The sequence below is a fragment of the Odontomachus brunneus genome, unplaced genomic scaffold (assembly GCF_010583005.1).
Source record: "Odontomachus brunneus isolate Ranch 3 - 2012 unplaced genomic scaffold, Obru_v1 Obru_scaffold_157, whole genome shotgun sequence".
Taxonomy (NCBI): domain Eukaryota; kingdom Metazoa; phylum Arthropoda; class Insecta; order Hymenoptera; family Formicidae; genus Odontomachus; species Odontomachus brunneus.
The window spans coordinates 411,897-429,935 of NW_022639607.1; the positions used below are offsets into that span (position 1 = coordinate 411,897).

The window sequence follows — 18,039 nt, forward strand, 5'->3', positions numbered from 1 at the left end:
GGGGGGGGGGGGGGGAGGAGGGGGTAGTCGCACTCCGTGGCTGCAATCGGCCATGCGACAAATGCCGCCTCCTTCGCGACCTCGTCGCGACGCTATCGTTCGATTTTGTCTCGCAACGTTAACTTTCGTCTGCATATACGAAGTGAGCTTCGCTGTAAGAAGTAAGAGTAGGAATAAGAAATAAAAATAATTTATTTCGTTTACGTCTATACTCTCCAACTTCCTTATACCGGAAGTATTTCAATTAAAAAAACACTTCCAGTGTATATAAACAAAATTAGTTATTTTTATTTCTTACTTCTATTTTCTTAAAGTGAAATCAGTGAATTGTCACTGATATCAGTTATAATTATAGCACTAAGCAGTTTCAGTGCTATATTACAGTGCTATTATAACTGCAAATCAGTGTATACTCACTGCTTTCAATGATGTTTCACTGATTCACTTTGAGAGAGTACTCTTACTTCTTAAGCTAAGCTTACTTCATGTATTGTAGACGATAAGATTCTTGGTCTCACGCCGCGGAATTCTGGATTGATGACGTTAGTCATGAGTGAGTGCAAAAATCGAAAGAAATCAACGTCGATGTGCGGACGATCGCTAAACTTCTCAGAATACACAAATTAATGTTTCAAGCCGGCCTATGGACCGAGTTGCAGAAACTGCACTGCGCTGTAACATTTGCTTATGATAATTACTCCGTATTTTCCTTCTCTCCCTGAAAAGAAAGCCGACAATTGTCCGAAATTCGTCCGTTAATTCGCATATTCTTTTTCGAAATATCTTTTTATTTGGAAATGGCACGCAAGAATTTCACATTTTTCTCGCTTCTAACGTCACAATTTAACATGACGTACCCGGGAGTCTTAAGGGAACCGTTGAGGTGCCGGCTGAGAAGAGCTGCCAAATTGACGGCGATGTCAAGGAGGCCTCCCTTCTCGGAAAACGTGGCGAAACAACGAGCCGAGGAAAAAGCGACGGAGGGCGCGGAAATTGTATACTTTTCGTTAGGGAAGCGACGAAAGATTAAAGGTAAACAGGAAACACCGGCGCGTGACGCTAATCAGACCGGCTTACGGTCCGGAGATGGATTTTCCCGGGGCGAATGCCAGGGACACCATCGACTGACTGGGTGTCGGCTGATCGCCGTTGTCATTGTCGTCTTCGTCTTTGTGATAGTATATCCCACGCCGCTGATCAATCGAGATTCTCAATGGCTCGTAATATGTGTGTTCGTCTGCTCTCGTACCTGCGACTTCCATCCGGCGGATTTTTCTCGCCGGCTCGCGGTCGACGAGCAGCGGATTCCCGCGGGATTCGCGAGGATTTCCCGCGGCTATCGAGAGGAACGGTTAAACCCGCTTAGATAAATTCGTCCGTCGAAGCCGCGAACGCGGTGGACAGCACGTCCAAGGTGCACGTGATCACACGCTCGTGTCCCGACGAAAAAAAAAATGCATTCAGGCCGGATTTTATGATATGCACGAGAGAGGGAGAGTTTCGGGCGCGTGAAATATAATGGATTTCCGCGGATATATGCGGAAGGCGGGTGATTCTTTTAAAGGGCTTAATTTTCCAGCGCTCGTTAAACGGGATAAAAAATAATGGGCTAAAAAGACGTATTTGTTCGTAGTCGGGGCTCTTTTTCGGCCATCTCGCTGGCGTTGAAAAAGCAGCGTTCGCGATGTGCGTGAGCGCACACGTCGATGATATCGTCAGTTTCGCAGAGGAGGAAAAACGCAGTCATGGAGCGTGCGTGCGTGTGCGCATCCGTTCGTTCGCGAAGCGCTCGTTAAACCAATTCGTCGAGTGTCACAATATTTTGCCGGGAAAACGCGCGGCTCTCTTCCACCGGGACAAAAAGTATCTTATTTCCTCCTTCCTCCCCGTCCCGCGAGGAGGAAAAAGGCGCGCTGGGCCGGTTCCGCGGGCGCGGCATGAATTTTCATTCGGTAAGAATTTTATTTAGATGGAACGCAAATTGCACTCTGAAAGGAAGGGAGGCGCAATATGGCACTCCCCTAATTTATTTTCCTCGTTCACGCTTTCACGAGCGGGAGCGCGGCGAAACGGAATGTCCGCGTGCGTCTACTTACGGTCGCGCGCGCGACCTCCTTCGAGATCGTCGACGTGTCTTCGTCCGGGACATATTCTCACGACTCTGCCCCACTTGCCGTGACGCTTCAGCCGGCATTCCGCATGTAAATTACTTCGCGCGTCTCGTGAAAATTCTATGAACACGTGCGGGCCTGCGGGGTTTGCCATACTGATTGAATTAAGTCTGAACACGTAAGCGCGCGAATTTCGCGGGGACTGCCGTCGCGATCACGTCCGAGGGAGCGGATGACACCCGGGTTACCAATTAATGCCCGCTCCGCTCATTAAATCGCGATTCCTTCCAACTTCTTCGCTGTGAGATTGCTCTTATCGACATCCAAAGAAAAGTAATGAGATTTTCGGGGAGGGATGGGGGGGGGGAAGGACACAACAGTGCTCGTGGGTTAGCTCAAACTGAAGACTAGAATTAATTCACTATTTTGTAAACAATAGCGTAAAATTTGAGCTGATTAATTGGAGAAAATTGGCGAATGAGATAGCACGCGATATGGTGCAGAGTGCGAGTACTCTCTAAGGTACAATCAGTGTATTTTTCACTGAAGTGCGGTGACTGAACCGCCGATTACGAGTATAGCATTGCAATCAGTACTCTCTTAAAGTGAATCAGTGAATAGTCACTGATATCAGTTATAAGTGTAGCACTGAGTCAGTGATGTACTTATAGCTGCAAATCAGTGTATATTTACTTGCTTTCAATGATGTTTCACTGATTTACTTTAAGAGAGTAAAATTTCGGCGAAAGGATCAGTTAGTAAGGGCGATCCTTCTCATTATCGTTGAATTTTGCAAATACCGACAATGTCGTACGTAATTCGTTTGGGAACCGTTAATTGCGTCCACAAACACAGAAAGTTGGATCTGGTACAGATCTTCTTCTTGAATAGAAAAAAAAACCCTTTACCACTTTGCAAATAATCGCGTAGATTTTTGAGTTATTCATTGAAGATGATTGGCGAACGATCGCGTGCGATTTTTATCCACCAATCAATAACTCCACATTTTACGTGGTTGTTACAAAATGACAGAGAGATTTTGCGTTCACTTTGACTTAATCTGCTTCCACACGAGCACTGTCATGTCGGACGCCCTGTATAGGACACTGAACTCAATTTCTATATGGCAGTTTGCTGCGTTGAATGCGCGCGTTAACGCAGCGCATCCGAAAGTCGAGTGCGACGCGGTATGGCGCGATTGCCGAGCCGTTTAATAATTCAACAACTTGGGGAAAACATTTAATAGTGTTATCGCGTCGAGAGATTTCGTGCGTCAGCGAGCTATCAAAAAGCGATGTCGCCGATCGTGGGAATGATGGAGTAACACGTCGAAATCAATTCTACAGCCGGCGATTGTACGTGGAGCAATAACGACGGCGGTTCTCGAAAATCCGGAAATGGTCTTTCTCTCTGTGTGTCTCTCTTTTTCCTCCCCCTTTCTCTCCCTTGCTCTATCTCCTTTTTCCTTTTTTTTTGTAACGTCACCGGAGCGTTTCTCTCGGGTTATTTTTGCCGGTAACGAACTGCAAAATAGAACGAAGGGGGTGTGTCGGGCGGCATGGCGGGGCTGGAAGGCGCGGGAGGTGGAAACGCTGTTTGGAACCTATTTTTATGACTTACTGTTGTGCGTCGCATTGCGCTTTGCTTTCCTCGCCGCATACTATTTCCTCGGGAGTCCAATATCCCACGTTATGTGTTTCTATAATCGCGATAAATCTTAATACGTGCATAACTTAACGATTAACCTCTCCCTTTCTCGGGCTGCATGGCTTTCTCGTACGTTTATCAAATTAAAGGAGGTAGGCAAGAAAGTGGGAGGGGGAGAAACGTGAAGGATCCAGTTTGCGCGAGAATACGCGCGGTGGAAATTGTTTATCGCGACTCGCGTTACTTTGTACCGAGGATTGACTCGTTTCTCGCGCGCGGTGCACATTCCCAGATAATGGAGTGTCTCTCGTTCGCGAGAGGCGCGCAACGTGTACCCGCGCACAATCCAGGACGCGCTCCCCTCGCCGACGGCAGAGCCAGCCGCTGAGATAACCGTGTGCGGGAGGTCTTATACGTCTCGAGGTGCAGCGAATCAGACAATTGCCAGGAATCACACTCGGTTGCCTCCTTGATTACTCACGAAGCCAATCGCTCGTATCTCTGCTCCGTGAGGGTCGTGAAACGCTCGGCTGGGTGAGGGACGGGGTTGGGGTTGAAGAGGGCGAAGCGGCTCCAGAAGAAGCACCGTCGTCCTGCTTCGAGGATTGCCGTGCGCGCACACACACACACACACATACATTCACATACATATTACACACGTGAACAAATATGCCCTTACACACATACACACAGACATACATATATACACACATGCACGCAAGGAGACGCGAGCGCGCCAAAGGAGAGAAAACGTTTCGAGGCGTGCTCTTCTCCGCACGCTTGGGTCCTCGCTCATAAAAAATTACAGCGGGGGAAACGATAAATCGAGACTGTCTCCCCGCACCATGAGAAGCTTATTTCTCTTGTCTTTTCCGGGGCGATGATACGTAACGTCGACGATCTTCTTCACGGGATTGAGAAAGGAAGGAAAGGGGAAGCCGCGCACCCCGAGCCACCCTCGGGAGAACGGACGGCGAGCGGAAGAAGTGACTTTCTGAATTACACGGGAGATCGATGTAATACGAAACGTTTATGTCTTCGACGGCGCTCGCCGAGGCGAACACGATCTTCATTTATCATCGAACATCGAAACCCCCGCTGCTTCCCCGAAGGTGGCAGACAACGGCGACGGTGACGTCGTCGGCGTCGTTGTCCGCGGCGACGGAAAAGCAATCGTGTTCGCTATCGTGTATGCGGTTGGTTATCGATGAGAACGCCGGCCGATCGTTTCGCCACTTTTTACGCGACGCGAGACAAAGACCATTAGCGATCTCGCGCGTAATCGCATCGAGTACAACGCGCGGCGACAAAAAGCGGATTGTGCAGTTGCGCTGCGTGCTGCCTGACGCCGGGCGTCGTTGAAAATCAACGTAATGCCCTAATCGATTTTCCGCTGTTTTTTGATTTCCTACTTTCTTGTTGCTTTTTCCACGACCGAAGCGCGAAAGAGGCCGGTCGGAAACTCTATTACCCGCCGGAACGCCCTTGATCGCGGCTCGAGTCAAAATTTCATACTCACTTTCGAATGAACTTTTAAACATTTATATATTTTGACAGTAGTATGTTTAACTAGTGTGTTTAACACACGTGGAATCTGAAGTTCTACTTATAGCGCTCCTAAACAGCAGAAAACGCTACTTGTAGGTTCAAAGCGATTCTATTGCCAAAGTTAGTAGGTTAAACAGATTAGTAGGTTAAACAGAATCAAAACAGTCGATACATTTTAAGTGCATTTTGGTAGATTAAATAGGATTCAGAGGTTGATATACAAGGCTTCAGAGTGTCTCAAAATAGACATTAAATGGAACATTGAGGGATTGAAAGTAGGATATCAAAATTTCGAGGTACCTCGTGTTTCCGCGGTTTCCTTCGCAACGCGCGGCTTCAGGATGCACAGAGGCCTATTAATATTTTCGCAGCGCCGTGGCCAAGCGGCAACTCTCATCGACACTTCTCCATTCATTCCACTCAGTCTCCCGTTAAGTTTGCATAGCCTTACGTCCCCGACCGGCCGACCGCTCGAGCCGCATCCCGCTGCAAAATTAACCGACCGCGGGCGACGCATTCGTCTGCCGAATAAACCGATGTCGTTTGCCGGGAAACCGAGAGGGAAAATATCAACTCTTCTGGAAGCGGCTCCAAACGCCAAATACGCCCTCCGACGAACAGTCGGTGTTTATCCGGAAAATGAAAGCGCGGCTCGTCCAAAAATTCTGCAACGCTCTCGGGAATGCTTGTGGTCGTATAAATAGATCGCTCGTACGAAAATTCGGATTTTTCTCTCGGCAGATTAAAGCGCGTTGTTGGAAGCTCGATATATTTTCGCTGCCTCGTAACTTTGCTCGTAACTTCGCCTCCGCGCACATTTCCGCTGTCAAGAGAGGGAGAGAGAGAAAGAGCGAGCAGGCGGCGCATCCCGGTCGCCTGCTGCAATCCCTGACCAGCAAGAAGTGCAGAACCGCACCTGGTCTCGCGCGGAAACCCGGTCGTCGCGGCGTCGACGAGACGTCGGAATCGAAGGAGCGGAAAGTGCGGTAACGGAAAAACCGGCCCCGCTCGGCGTCCCGGACGCCGAAGAAAAGCGGTTTTCCCGAGGGCTTCTCTCCGTCTTCTTTCCTTCTCCGAGGCGAGAGCGAGCCTCGAGCGAAGGAGGAAGACGCGCGGAAGGAATGCACAACCGGCCGATGCTCTTCTCGAGATGTAAACTGTTTGCGTTGCTTCCGGTACAACCGGAGGTCCGAGAAATGGCCAGACGGGACGATCCAGCCGGCCATCACCTAAACAGAGGAGAGAGGAACTCGCAGCTCTATCCTTTCTCTCTCTCTCTCTCTCTCTCAATGTTCGTTCCACTTGTCTGAGGCCGCTATTAATAGTCTTTACTTAAAGCTTGCCTTACGTGAGATTTCCTTTGATTTAAATTTCGAATTAAATCTGAGTTTTTTACAGTCGAGTTATGATGTATGTGATCTTATAGCCCGTAGTATAGTCTTTTGAATCTTGTCCCTATTGTGATATACTTAGATCTGGGTTTGATGTTGTGTCAGAGGTTTTCGCTTAAGTTGTACGACATTCGTGACATTATATTTGTAAATCAACATGTATTTCCATACTCACACGTGATTATCTCACTTTGGGCAAGTAACTATTATTAATACAGATCCGAGTCGTTATCTGTTTTCGTTGAAGCACGAGTTTTTTTATTTCGAGCATTTTTTTTTAACGTAAAAGACGTAAAAGGTGACAGCTTGAGGAATTTCGCGATCGAGGCAACGAACGCGCGCGCGCGTATGATGGATAACGGTTGAACTGCAAAAGTGATACGGGTCAACGAATTCGCCGGCGCGACATTTCTCCCAAAATCTACCGTCGCAGTTGAGCGCACGTTGCTCAGGTTTGCCAAATCGGTGATGAATCCGGTGAGGGATGTCGACCGCCGTCGATTATGCGGAGCGTATGGGGTATCAGGACAGGCCGCGCGAGCTGTTAGTCATAATTTGCCTGATTGGCGCGGAATTAGCGCCCAACTATATCACACCGTAATCGCATTCCGCGAGGATTTATCGCGCGGCGATGTATTTACGACGCTTTTAGCGTTTCCCCGCTTTTGTTCCTCGGGCAACGCGCGCGCCGAGGACCGTGCATTTTTATTATTGCGCAATTTCGTCCTCCTCGCCGTCCTCCTCCCCGCTTCCTCCTTCTTCCGTTCGCTGGCGCGAGCGGTTTCCTGCGCGGATCGCACCTGAAGGACAAAAGCCGGGCGAGCGTTCAATTTCAGCCGGTGTTCAGTCCGGCGACAATGAAAAAAATAAAAGAGCCCATCTCGCTCCTGATCGAATAAAATGGAGTTCTGCAATTTGTCACCCCGGGCGCGGATCAATGGGTGATGTTTTTTTGAGAGGACGGTCCAACCCTTCGGTTGTCTCCTCCACGACCCTTGCCAACTAATCCCCCGACGATTAATCTACCGAACGTCCTGCAAATAGCGTCTCCGCTCCCACCTGAAGGTTATCGCCGTCGGATTTTCGGAGATCATCGCCTCGGGAAGGGGGGTGGAGGAAAGGAACGGGGACAGAGCGATCCTCCGAACCAATCGATCGCGATCGGCCGGCGCGACGCGCGCTCTCGCCTCTTCACGCTCGGTTAGCGTGGGAGTCTTGGCGTATTTTCCGGTCGGCCGGCGTCGGAACATTTTTCATTGCACGCCGCGACGCCGTAAACAGCAACGTTATTAATACGCCGGCGCGTTAACGGTAAATATCGGAGCTTCGACTTTGGTCGACGGCGCAAATATCTCTCCGGGGCTGCCTGCGACACCATCGTCGCGCTTGCATATCGCGAAATCGGGTTGATTTATTTTGTATTACAACAGTCCATCGCGCGCGCCGCGCGAGAATGACCGATATAAACTGTTAAGCTCGGCACAATAGGCGGCATTAAGCTGTCAACGCGAGTTTGATAGCGCGCTGGAAGGAACGAGCGCGCGATACACGCACCTTCGTAAAGGTACGTGTCGATCGATCCACTCTCGAAATTGCTCGCCACGTGAAGGACGAATCCCTTCGAATCTCGGAGTCCCAGGGCGGAGAAGCAAACGATGCAAAATCTCACGGTTAAACAAATCGCCCAAAATATCACTCGCGTATGCGATTTTACTTTGGCAAAAAATGTCGGAAAAATAAAAAATATACGGTGTGTGCTGAAAACAAAAATTTCTTTGAAAACTATTCCATTCAAATAAAATAAACAACTACTTTTCTCGTGAAAAGCAACGGCTAGAAAAATGTATGTTTTTTCTCTTGCTTCAAATCAATTTTTTCTCTATGTATAAAATGTTTCTTTCGTGTGTCAGTAAAAAATATTGGTGTAAGTAAACATGTCATTAGTGCCCACCGCAAATAATTATTTTTTATTATTGAAATATTATTTGAAACACATTTTTTCCCTATGTATAAAATGCCTTTTTTTAATGTGTAAAAATACACATATTGATGTAAGTAAATATGTTATCAGTATTCACCGCGAATAACTATTTTTGATTATTAAGATATTTCTTCTCTCAATATACACGTGTTTGTTCAGTGGTGTCGAGTATTAATTAGGATTTTCCTTGGACTAAAATAATCTTCATGTCAATGATCAAAATTAATCAGTTGTTATGTATAAAATGACAAACACTTTTATTGATAAAAGTAATTGTTAATTAAGTTTTAATATGATTGATTATACACTGACTAATAATTAATTGCATTAATCGTTAAAATTATTCGTGATATGCGCATATGATGACTGATTAATTTTGATTATTGATTAGCCGATTATTGCAGTCATAGAAAGTTTTTGGCGACTAATACCTAACACACCGGTGTTTGGTCGGTCGAGAGATTAACGGGATAATTGCGTTTACAACATTTGTCCTACCTTTGCTGTAAGGCGCAACGGCGAATTAAATTTTCATTGAATTAAATAATTGGAAAATCAGTAATGGAAATTATTCAGTTGTCATATGTAAAATCGCAAGTAATTTCATCGACTGATGAAAGTAATTATTAGTTGAACTTCGAGGTACGGTTGATTATTAAACACTAATTCATAATTAACTACATTAGCCGATTAAATTATTCATGATTACACATATGACTGATTAGCTTCGTTTATTGATTAGTCGATTATTGCAGTGGAAGAAAATTTTCATCGACTGTTCCCTAACACACGGTGTCTGGTTGGTATTCAAGAGATTAACGGTGATTGCGCTTGTGTGCAATACTTATCCTACCTTTGCTGTAAGGTGCGAGCAACAGCAGATTCACTAGCGCAGCTCCCGTATCGTGGCCCATTATAGTTATCCGCGTTGGATCGCCGCCGAAGGCGCCAATGTTTTCGCGCACCCAGCGGAGTGCCATCGTGATGTCCTTCAACGCCAAATTCCCGCCAGATCCGCTGGTCCTATCGGGGAACGGACGGGTCCTCAGGAATCCTGGAAGAACGCCAAGCGCTCGCGATTCAACGTATTCTCGCGCATCACTGACGGATAATATCCAGCCGCGCCTTATTTCCGACGCTTTTTTCCCTTGCCTTCCCTCTCCTCGAGGCGAAACGTTTATTCGCTTAAATCCTGCCCGCGAATTTGACTGCGAGGAGAGGCGGCGGCTGCAGCAATTCGCGGGTCGGCATAAAGAGAGGTTTTCAAGCGCGATGACTCCGTTGCGGCCGATATAATAAAAGAGTGCCTGCGGCCGCGCGCGAAACCGTTGGATAAATTCGCGTACGAATTAAATGTATGACTAGAGAGAGACGTTTATTATCCTTATATTTATACGTCGGGCGTCAAGATTGAAACTCGCGACGGATTGCTTCCCCGAGTTACGCGGTGATGATTAAGCGCAGAATTCGTTCGTTACGTCATTAAGTCATAATCTAAGGCGGTTTGACGTGTAAATAGGCAGAACTGACATTTTCGGACTTTGGTATATTCGTAGTGCAGCGACGTGGATGCACTCGTAGATCCTCGAAATTTCAATATTGACTCGGGTGTGTAAACAGTTCCCGCCGACTATCTCTCTATTTCGGAGTACAGCCGGGTAGTTAATGACATGAACTTACTTTCGGCAGTGCGAGTCGTATAATAACTGTGCGCGATATGCCTTTTTCACCCTGCAGCGATGCACTGTGGTCCTTTCGCGGACGGGGAATCACTTAAGTTCTATTCTATATACGATAGTCTCCTTTGGAGACGCTGAGGGCAAAGCGACATAGCTCGACAGCAATCATGAACGTGAGATATGTTTATGGGAATAATGAAGGGCTTTTTGACATTCGATCGAGTAGAGAAATTTAAATCCATTTGAACTTATCTAACACATTGATTGCTATGGAGTTTGTGAAGGAATTTACTCCCAAATTTCTTTTTGCGTAATTCATTTTTCACATTAAGAAAACATGTTTAGTACTAATGTTTCTAATTTTGGAAAGCTACATATAAATATACATTAAAAAAGATATCTGAAAATTAACTTGGGTGATGTAAAATTTATTTCTTAAAAATAACAAAATTTATATTTTTGTGAAAAATAAAATCTACAATAAAATGAAAGTTAATTTCGTAGAAATAATGTTAATATTTACGGAATAATTAATAAAACAAATTCTTCATTTAGTTGAACCAATTAAACGAATCATACTAAATAATTTGGTAATAATTACTAAATAATTCGATTATTACCAAACAGTATTTGAAAAAAAAAATCATTTAATCATATTCACTTACACGTTTAACTGAAACTATTTCATCAAAACGTTCGGTAACTATTGCGTAGACTTATGATTATTTTTTTCAATATATATAATACTGGCGTCTTCCGAAATGTTGATATCCTACATTTACGTAATGTGTAACAATTAATATAACAAAAGAACACAAATTTGAGGAAGAAAGAGAGAAAAAGAGAAAAGAGAGAGAATTAGGTGTATATATCAGCATTAAAAAGATAATATCCTGTAACGCGTAAACGCTACTTGAAATACTTCCGCCCGCGATCTCGGAACATCGTGTCGAGAGGGCCGCTTAATGAAAATGCTTTCGGGCGTGCAGGATACTTGATTAAAGGGTGGCACGTACCTAAGATGCCGAGACGATAGTTGAGCGTGATCACTATGACGTGGCCAGCGCTCGCCAGGACCGATCCGTCGTACAAGTTACCCGATCCCCATTCGAAACTTTCACCGTGAACGTACACCATCACCGCGTACGGCGCCTCCAGTCCTCGAGATCCTGAAAGCGGCAGCGTACGTCGTACTCCTCTCCGCGCACCTCCATTTTCTTCCACGAATAAACCTCTTATCCGTATAAACCTCCATTGACACATCCAGCTTTCTCGTAATACCGCGCGCGACATTATCGCTTACGTTGCATTATGCCGGCTCGCTTTACCCCTCCGAGGGATAAAGCCGCGAAACGTAAAAGCGACGGCGAGGTCTCGCGGGTCTCCTCGTACTTTTAACTGTTATCTTTCCATGTAACCCCGTTATCGACTTCGTATTTATAATATACCACGCGCTTTCAGAGAGAGAAAGAGAGAGAACAACAGAGAGGGAGGATATGATAGTGAGCGCGCTTAAAGTCTCAAAACGCATTCTCCCGCGTGCTACGTAAGCGTGGAAGCAAGACGCGCCGCCGCGACTAATTAGCCCTTACTTTTTTTTTGTCTGGGCAATTCAGACCGCTAATTGTATCTCATAATCCGCGCTGAGGATGATCGTGAGCTGTTTGTCCCCGCGAAGCCGCGCCACGCGCGGAGGGCGTCCACCCTTCATACTCGCGATTCCTCGCACGTAGGGAAGCTTCGGGTGGAAAACCGTCGCGTCAAACGCCCTAATTTGCACCCGAAGAAGACGGATGCGCGCGACGGATGCGCTTTTATTAAGAGCAACCCTTCGTCCGATGGGATGCATCGATCGACGGGGGAGAGACCGGCGCGTACCAGCACGCAGAGCTCACTTATTTGCGCGCGGATTCCTCTCGCGCCGATGGTGAACTCTCCCGTGCGTAAGAAGAGGCAGAGAAAACACGGTACGGAGAAGAGAAACGCATCGCGCTGCCGTGATCTCGCGGTTTACGCGGTTTACACGACTCGCGGATTCGCTCGAGGCGCATCGCGAATTCGCGCGTGTTATGACGCGGCCGTCGTAAACGTTCGGCACGTTTGGCAATCGGCATCGATAAAACACGGGTATGACTTACTTATTTTTCTTCCTTTTCCTTCTTCCGGCTTTAAATGTGTTCTTGCGTTTTTACGGTGGATGTAAAATTTTATATCGGGCGTGTGAGTCGCATAAAGACCGGATGAACGTAAATTAAAACGAAAGAAACTAGTTTTAATAAGACTGTGAGGATTATATGGCGCTTTTTATAGATTCGCGCGCTTCTCTTGAGTCGCTTCTCAGGAGAGACAGAGAGAAAGCTCCCTCGCGCTCGACACAGCTCTCTCCACAGCACGGCGCATTCCCTGCCGGAGAATCCTTCCCTTCATGTGAGATATTCTTGTCAGCGATTTGCAGATTAACTCTTTGACTGCCGCACGTTATCGTGGCCTATACAGAGGGTCCATTCGAACGGCTCAACATTTTGATTGCAAACCCCATTTACGGAAATGCATTCTTAGTTAAAGGAAATAATTTTTTGTAAAATTAAATATGTATCATACATGTGATTTGCATCACAAAACCAACTCTCAATGTACAACGCGTATCACGCATGTCCGCAATCAACGCGTTGAAATTTTCCGAGCCCAGATTTTACCCCTTCCTGTTTCCTCGCGGAAGCTAATACCGAGAAAAAAAAGTTTGGTATTTGTATAAAAGCAAGAGTATAGAGAAATAACTACCATAAATTATGTCCAAAAAGAATTATTTTTTATTAAATTCTACTATGATGTTTAATGATATTCATTTTATATGCATGTTACTAGCATTTTTTCTACAAAAAGTACGGTTGGGGCGAAAAATAATCCGAGTTAGACCAATCATTTCTTTCTTCTCAGTGTACACGGTGAGATGTCTGACGAAAACTCAGATCGCCCAGAATTTTCGCACGTGAATTCGCATTTTCTCGTAAGTTCTTACGAAAAGAAAGCCGGTATTCGAGAGACGAAAGATTTCACTCGTTCCCCACAGCCGTCTCAGCGTTCGGTGGACTAACAAATCCCTAATGCGTTTATCCCAGCAGGCGCGGGGTATCGCGATCAATTAACGTCCGTCTGCCGCACACGCGATTTACACCGCGCGATTATCGTCCGACTGGATACCGTGCCGAAGCACTGCGGCGAAAGGATGGGCTTTGCACCGCCGGGGGGGCTGAGCGTTTGCAATAATCGCGATCAGCAGTGGCTCGATCACGCGCCGCGATCTTACTTTGATTACTCGTTCGCGTAAAATTCTGTTGATTAGTGGCGATCAGCTGGACAAGCGCGCGCGGCACGAACCGGCGCGCCAGCGAGCTCGTCTTCATCGATTACCGCCGTTGGAGCAATCGATCGATAGGGCCGCCGGGCGTCGCAGAGCATCACCAGCGGCCCGGGCGTGTTCCGCGCGATCGTATATTAGACAGTCCTTATGGCGATCGTTAATTGCGCTTTAATCGTCGCAAAATCCATCCCTGATCGCCAAGCTGAAGGGCTGGCGTCGCTCTCTCTCTCTCTCTCTCTCTCTCTCTCTCTCTCTCTCTCTCTCTCTCTCTCTCTCTCTCGCGCGCCAATTTTGACGAAAATTGATTCTCTGTTGCGCGCTGTGAGCGGCCTTATCGCGACTCGACGTTAATCACTCGCGATTCATCCTGATTCTCATGTACAGAGGACGTCGCGAGATTATTATCAGCATCCCGAGTCGAAATTTCCAGTTCTATTTTCAGCTTGAATTTTTCAACATCTATATATTCGGAAGGATCAGCGTACGATTAATGTACAACACATGGAAACTGAAAATAGTCCTGCGTATATATACGTTATTAGTGCCCACCGAATAAATATCGTCCTTCAGATATATTTTTTGTCCGTGTACTAACCTTGCCGAGAGATTCTCTGTAAAACAATTTACAAGTGACATTTTGCGCGTTTTCTGCCATTCAGAGGCGTTAAGTAGGACTTCTGTTTCTATGTGTGCACTGTGTGCGGTAGAGAAAATATCTGAAAAGTAAAAAAGAAAATGTCTAAAAAGTAAAAGTAAAAAATATCTAAAAAGTAAACATTTATTCGGTGCGTATTAAAAATATATTTACTAAAATCTAAATCCTCTTATTTAGATAGAATAATTGCTTTCATGAAAAGTTAGGAGATCTTAAGAAAATGTAATTTTCTTATTTGAAAAATATTTTATATCTAGTCCAAGTAAATATGTGTTATATCAATACCCATTAAATATTTTTTACTTCTTAACTATTTTTTCTCTCAGTATGCACATGAAAACTACGGTCCTACTTAGCGCCCTTAATAAAAAGAAAACACACCAAGTGCCGCTTGTAAGTTCTAAAGAGAACCTTTCAGCAAAACCAGCAGGTTAAATGGAATCAAAAGACGTTGACATAGATTTGAGAGTATCAGAGTAGTGGTTAAATGGAATACTGAGGTCGAAAGTAAGATCAAAATTTCGTCTCGAGATCCCAAACCCCGAGGAATTCCCGTTCCCTAAGGGAAAGGTCCTTTTTATGCGTTGGCGCGCAGCCGTTCGCGTCGCAACGAGAACTCTTTGAGACGTTGTGCTTCTGTTTTTCGCGACTTGTTACTTTCCTCTCCGCGCCTGGTTGGTTTCTCTCACCTAATTCTCGGGGTTTCTTCTTTTAAATTTAGACAGCCGCTGCTTTACGTTGCAAATTCGCCTGTATCTTCTATCGTGCGCCAAGTGCGGCAGGTAGCGCGCGACGACGTAACGCGTGCGGCCGCGCTCCCGGGCTGATACTAGTCCCCGCTATAAAGGTACTAATTACTTTAGGACTAATTACTTTAGGAAGCAAGTTGCGCCTCGCGCGTGTAATGCTACACGGACGCGCATAAATTGTCGGCTCCGATAGATAATGCAGTTGGGAATTTCGAGAAGAGGAGAGGTAGGAGAGCAGAGCGGTTACCGCGCCCCGGAACTTCGCCACGACGAACGAACAGCCCGTTGTAACGCGTTACTTACGCCGTGTAATTTTTGCAGTGGCGCGATATTAATTAATCGCGGTCGATTGCACCCCGCGAGCGATCTAATTTATACATTAACGCGTAATTGCGTACGGAAAACAGTTTTCGAAATTTTCTTTCTCTCCGCCGCCCCTGGCGGCGTTTGCAATGCCAACGTTTTCATTTGGCCATTGCAAACGTTGTTAATTTTCTATAACATTTTCTATAGTATTTTTTGACGTTGCGTTTGAAGCGGAGTTTGCACGCGCGCTTGCATGTGCTGCATGCGAGTTTTCTTTTTGTCCGCAAAATGAATCCACGTGGATTAATCGGGGCTTGATAATAATCGAGTCGCGCGAGCCTCTACATGAGCAAGCGCTTAAATAAGCGATGAGACGCGAAAAATAAATTATTTATGCAGGCGCGCAAAGGTTGAACTTTCATTAGCTGGATGTGCAGTGGCTCCACTATCTTCCCGCGGAATAAAGACCTTCATTAAAACTTATTATCCCTTTTACTCTGTCGGAGATGAGGAACTTTGCGTTATTCGGGCGGCTTACTTCGGAGCGACAATAGAAACGTAATTTCGTACAGTGTACCTTTTACGAAGCTATTTAGCGCGCGGCCTCGCCGCGCATCTCCGTAAGGAAAGAAGTTCCGCAACCCCTCGGGAGATATTGCACATTGTCGCGAAATCTAATTATCAATGTCGCGCTAGGTATTGCGAGAAAGCGAATCAATGGAAGCGCGTTCGTTTCTTCTGCCGCGCGAGCAGTTCGATGTTCGCCGGCAGATGCACTCTTGTCTTCTTCTTACCGCTTCCGGGTATGTACAAGTTGAGAAAGAGGCAGTCCTCGCTCTGATTCGTCAAGAAGGCGATCATCTTCTTGAGCTGCTGGTACCTGCCAAGCGGCATCTGCAGGAGCGCCGCGGTGTCATTGACGATGTCCGGATAGTTTTGCGGGCACACCGTGCCGAAGGTATCCGCCAGCCTGACACCGTTCCAAGGTATCGGCGAGATCGGGGCACGAAACCTTAGATCTCCCACGGGAGGCGCGGCGTAAGGTATTCCGCGAAACACTTCCACGGGGTCCAAGTGCCGGCTGTTCAGTTCCTGCGACAAGCACGATGAACGGTAAATTGAATATCCCTCGCTACTCGAACTCCCTCTTAATCAGCCCTTAAGACGTCTTAGGACGTCTCTCGGGGATGCGTCTTTCGGGGATGCATTTGATTCGCACCTCATAGCGAACGATGTCGAAGAGTGAATTGGCTCCCGTTTTCGAGTCGTGATTAAAATATCTCGTATATTTAATCAGACACGCGGGGGGAATTGCGTAGGATTATGTTTTGTATTATTTATGCCCGGAAAAATATATATGGCTTACATATATATATTTTTTTTTGTATAGAACAAATTATTTTATAATGAATATAAATTTTTGCGCAAATAAGGTATTACTTTAGAATGCGATTTATTATTCGCGAATATGGCGATGACTGTCGTGCAAGAATTAACGCTCCCGAGTCTCTTACTACTCTCAGCTATGACATAACATGACGGCCATTCGCGTCATGTCGTAACAAAGAAAGAGATTCGTTTCGCTGATCCCGAATTTTATTGGATCGCGATATGCTCCGTGTCGGAGTATTCGACACGTTTCGACGTAAATATCCACATTTTCCATCGATGGAATCCAGGGATAGCTGCGGAAAAATTGATAAACATAAACTACAAAAAAAAAATTGATAAATATAAATCTACAGGAGAACTGGGAACAGGTATCCGAGTTAGACGAGTTCTCTTTCTCTCTCTCTCCTCTCTCTCTCTCTCTCTCTCTCTCTCTCTCTCAGTTGAGCTCTCAGCATCCAATATCCATCTCATCTCCTATACGCGACGGAAGTGCGACGTGCGAATGATTCGGAAGACAGTCGGTTCGCGCACGCGACGCATGCCGCTGCTCTTTAAGCGGGCCGATGATTAAAAACGCCGCGTTTAAAAAGACGAGGTCGTGGATTGCGTTTGATGAAAAACGTCGCGATGATCGGAACGCGAGAGGGCGCCTGCGAAAGAAGGAAAAAGCGACGATGTAGTGTGCTCTTTGAATATCGGGAGATTGCGTTGAAATGTAATTGGAAGGTTAGATCGGCGACTCGTTTCGGTGTAATTATCTTCATGAAATTTACTCGAAGAGGATATCGATGTGCAAAAACACCTTGCAAAAATGTGGACGAAGCCGGTCGGTTCCGGTGAGCCTATAGAGAGAGAAAGAGGGCAGAGAGAGAGAGAGAGCCTTCTCTCGCGACATAATCGAGCGGGAAAAATTGCCATTAGGTCGCGTCTTGAAAGCAATTATGTTAGAAGGACCGATAAATCTCGTTTGTGCTGCGCGCCGACGTTAATTGCACCTCCGAGCGTAATTTGGGAAGGGCCGCCCGTCGAAATGGGCATCCTACGACTCGTCCTGGAAATTACAAATTTCTATTAACGTTCCGGCGTCGCGCACTTGTCCGAGGAGCGGTGAGGAGAAAAAAGAGTGTCACTCTGTTAAGGGGATGTGAGAATGAATTGGAGTGACAGTGGGAGCATGATAGGAAACGAGAGAGAGAGAGAGAGAGAGAGAGAGAGAGAG

The 18,039-nt window shown here is 46.2% G+C and overlaps 1 protein-coding gene across 11 annotated transcripts in view; it reads right to left on the reverse strand.

Moving 5' to 3' along the window:
- LOC116850861 (neuroligin-1-like) overlaps window positions 1-18,039 on the reverse strand; it is a 299,291-nt gene that overhangs the window by 21,852 nt on the left and 259,400 nt on the right. For 10 of the 11 annotated variants that reach the window (XM_032829626.1, XM_032829628.1, XM_032829629.1 and 7 more), the window contains 3 exons: window positions 16,223-16,520; window positions 11,374-11,526; window positions 9,532-9,732 (listed from right to left, as the gene is read on the reverse strand). In XM_032829626.1, coding sequence (XP_032685517.1) covers window positions 9,532-9,732; window positions 11,374-11,526; window positions 16,223-16,520 — 652 coding nt within the window. The remainder of the gene's footprint in view (window positions 1-9,531; window positions 9,733-11,373; window positions 11,527-16,222; window positions 16,521-18,039) is intronic. The other variant, XM_032829633.1, reaches the window with a different exon arrangement.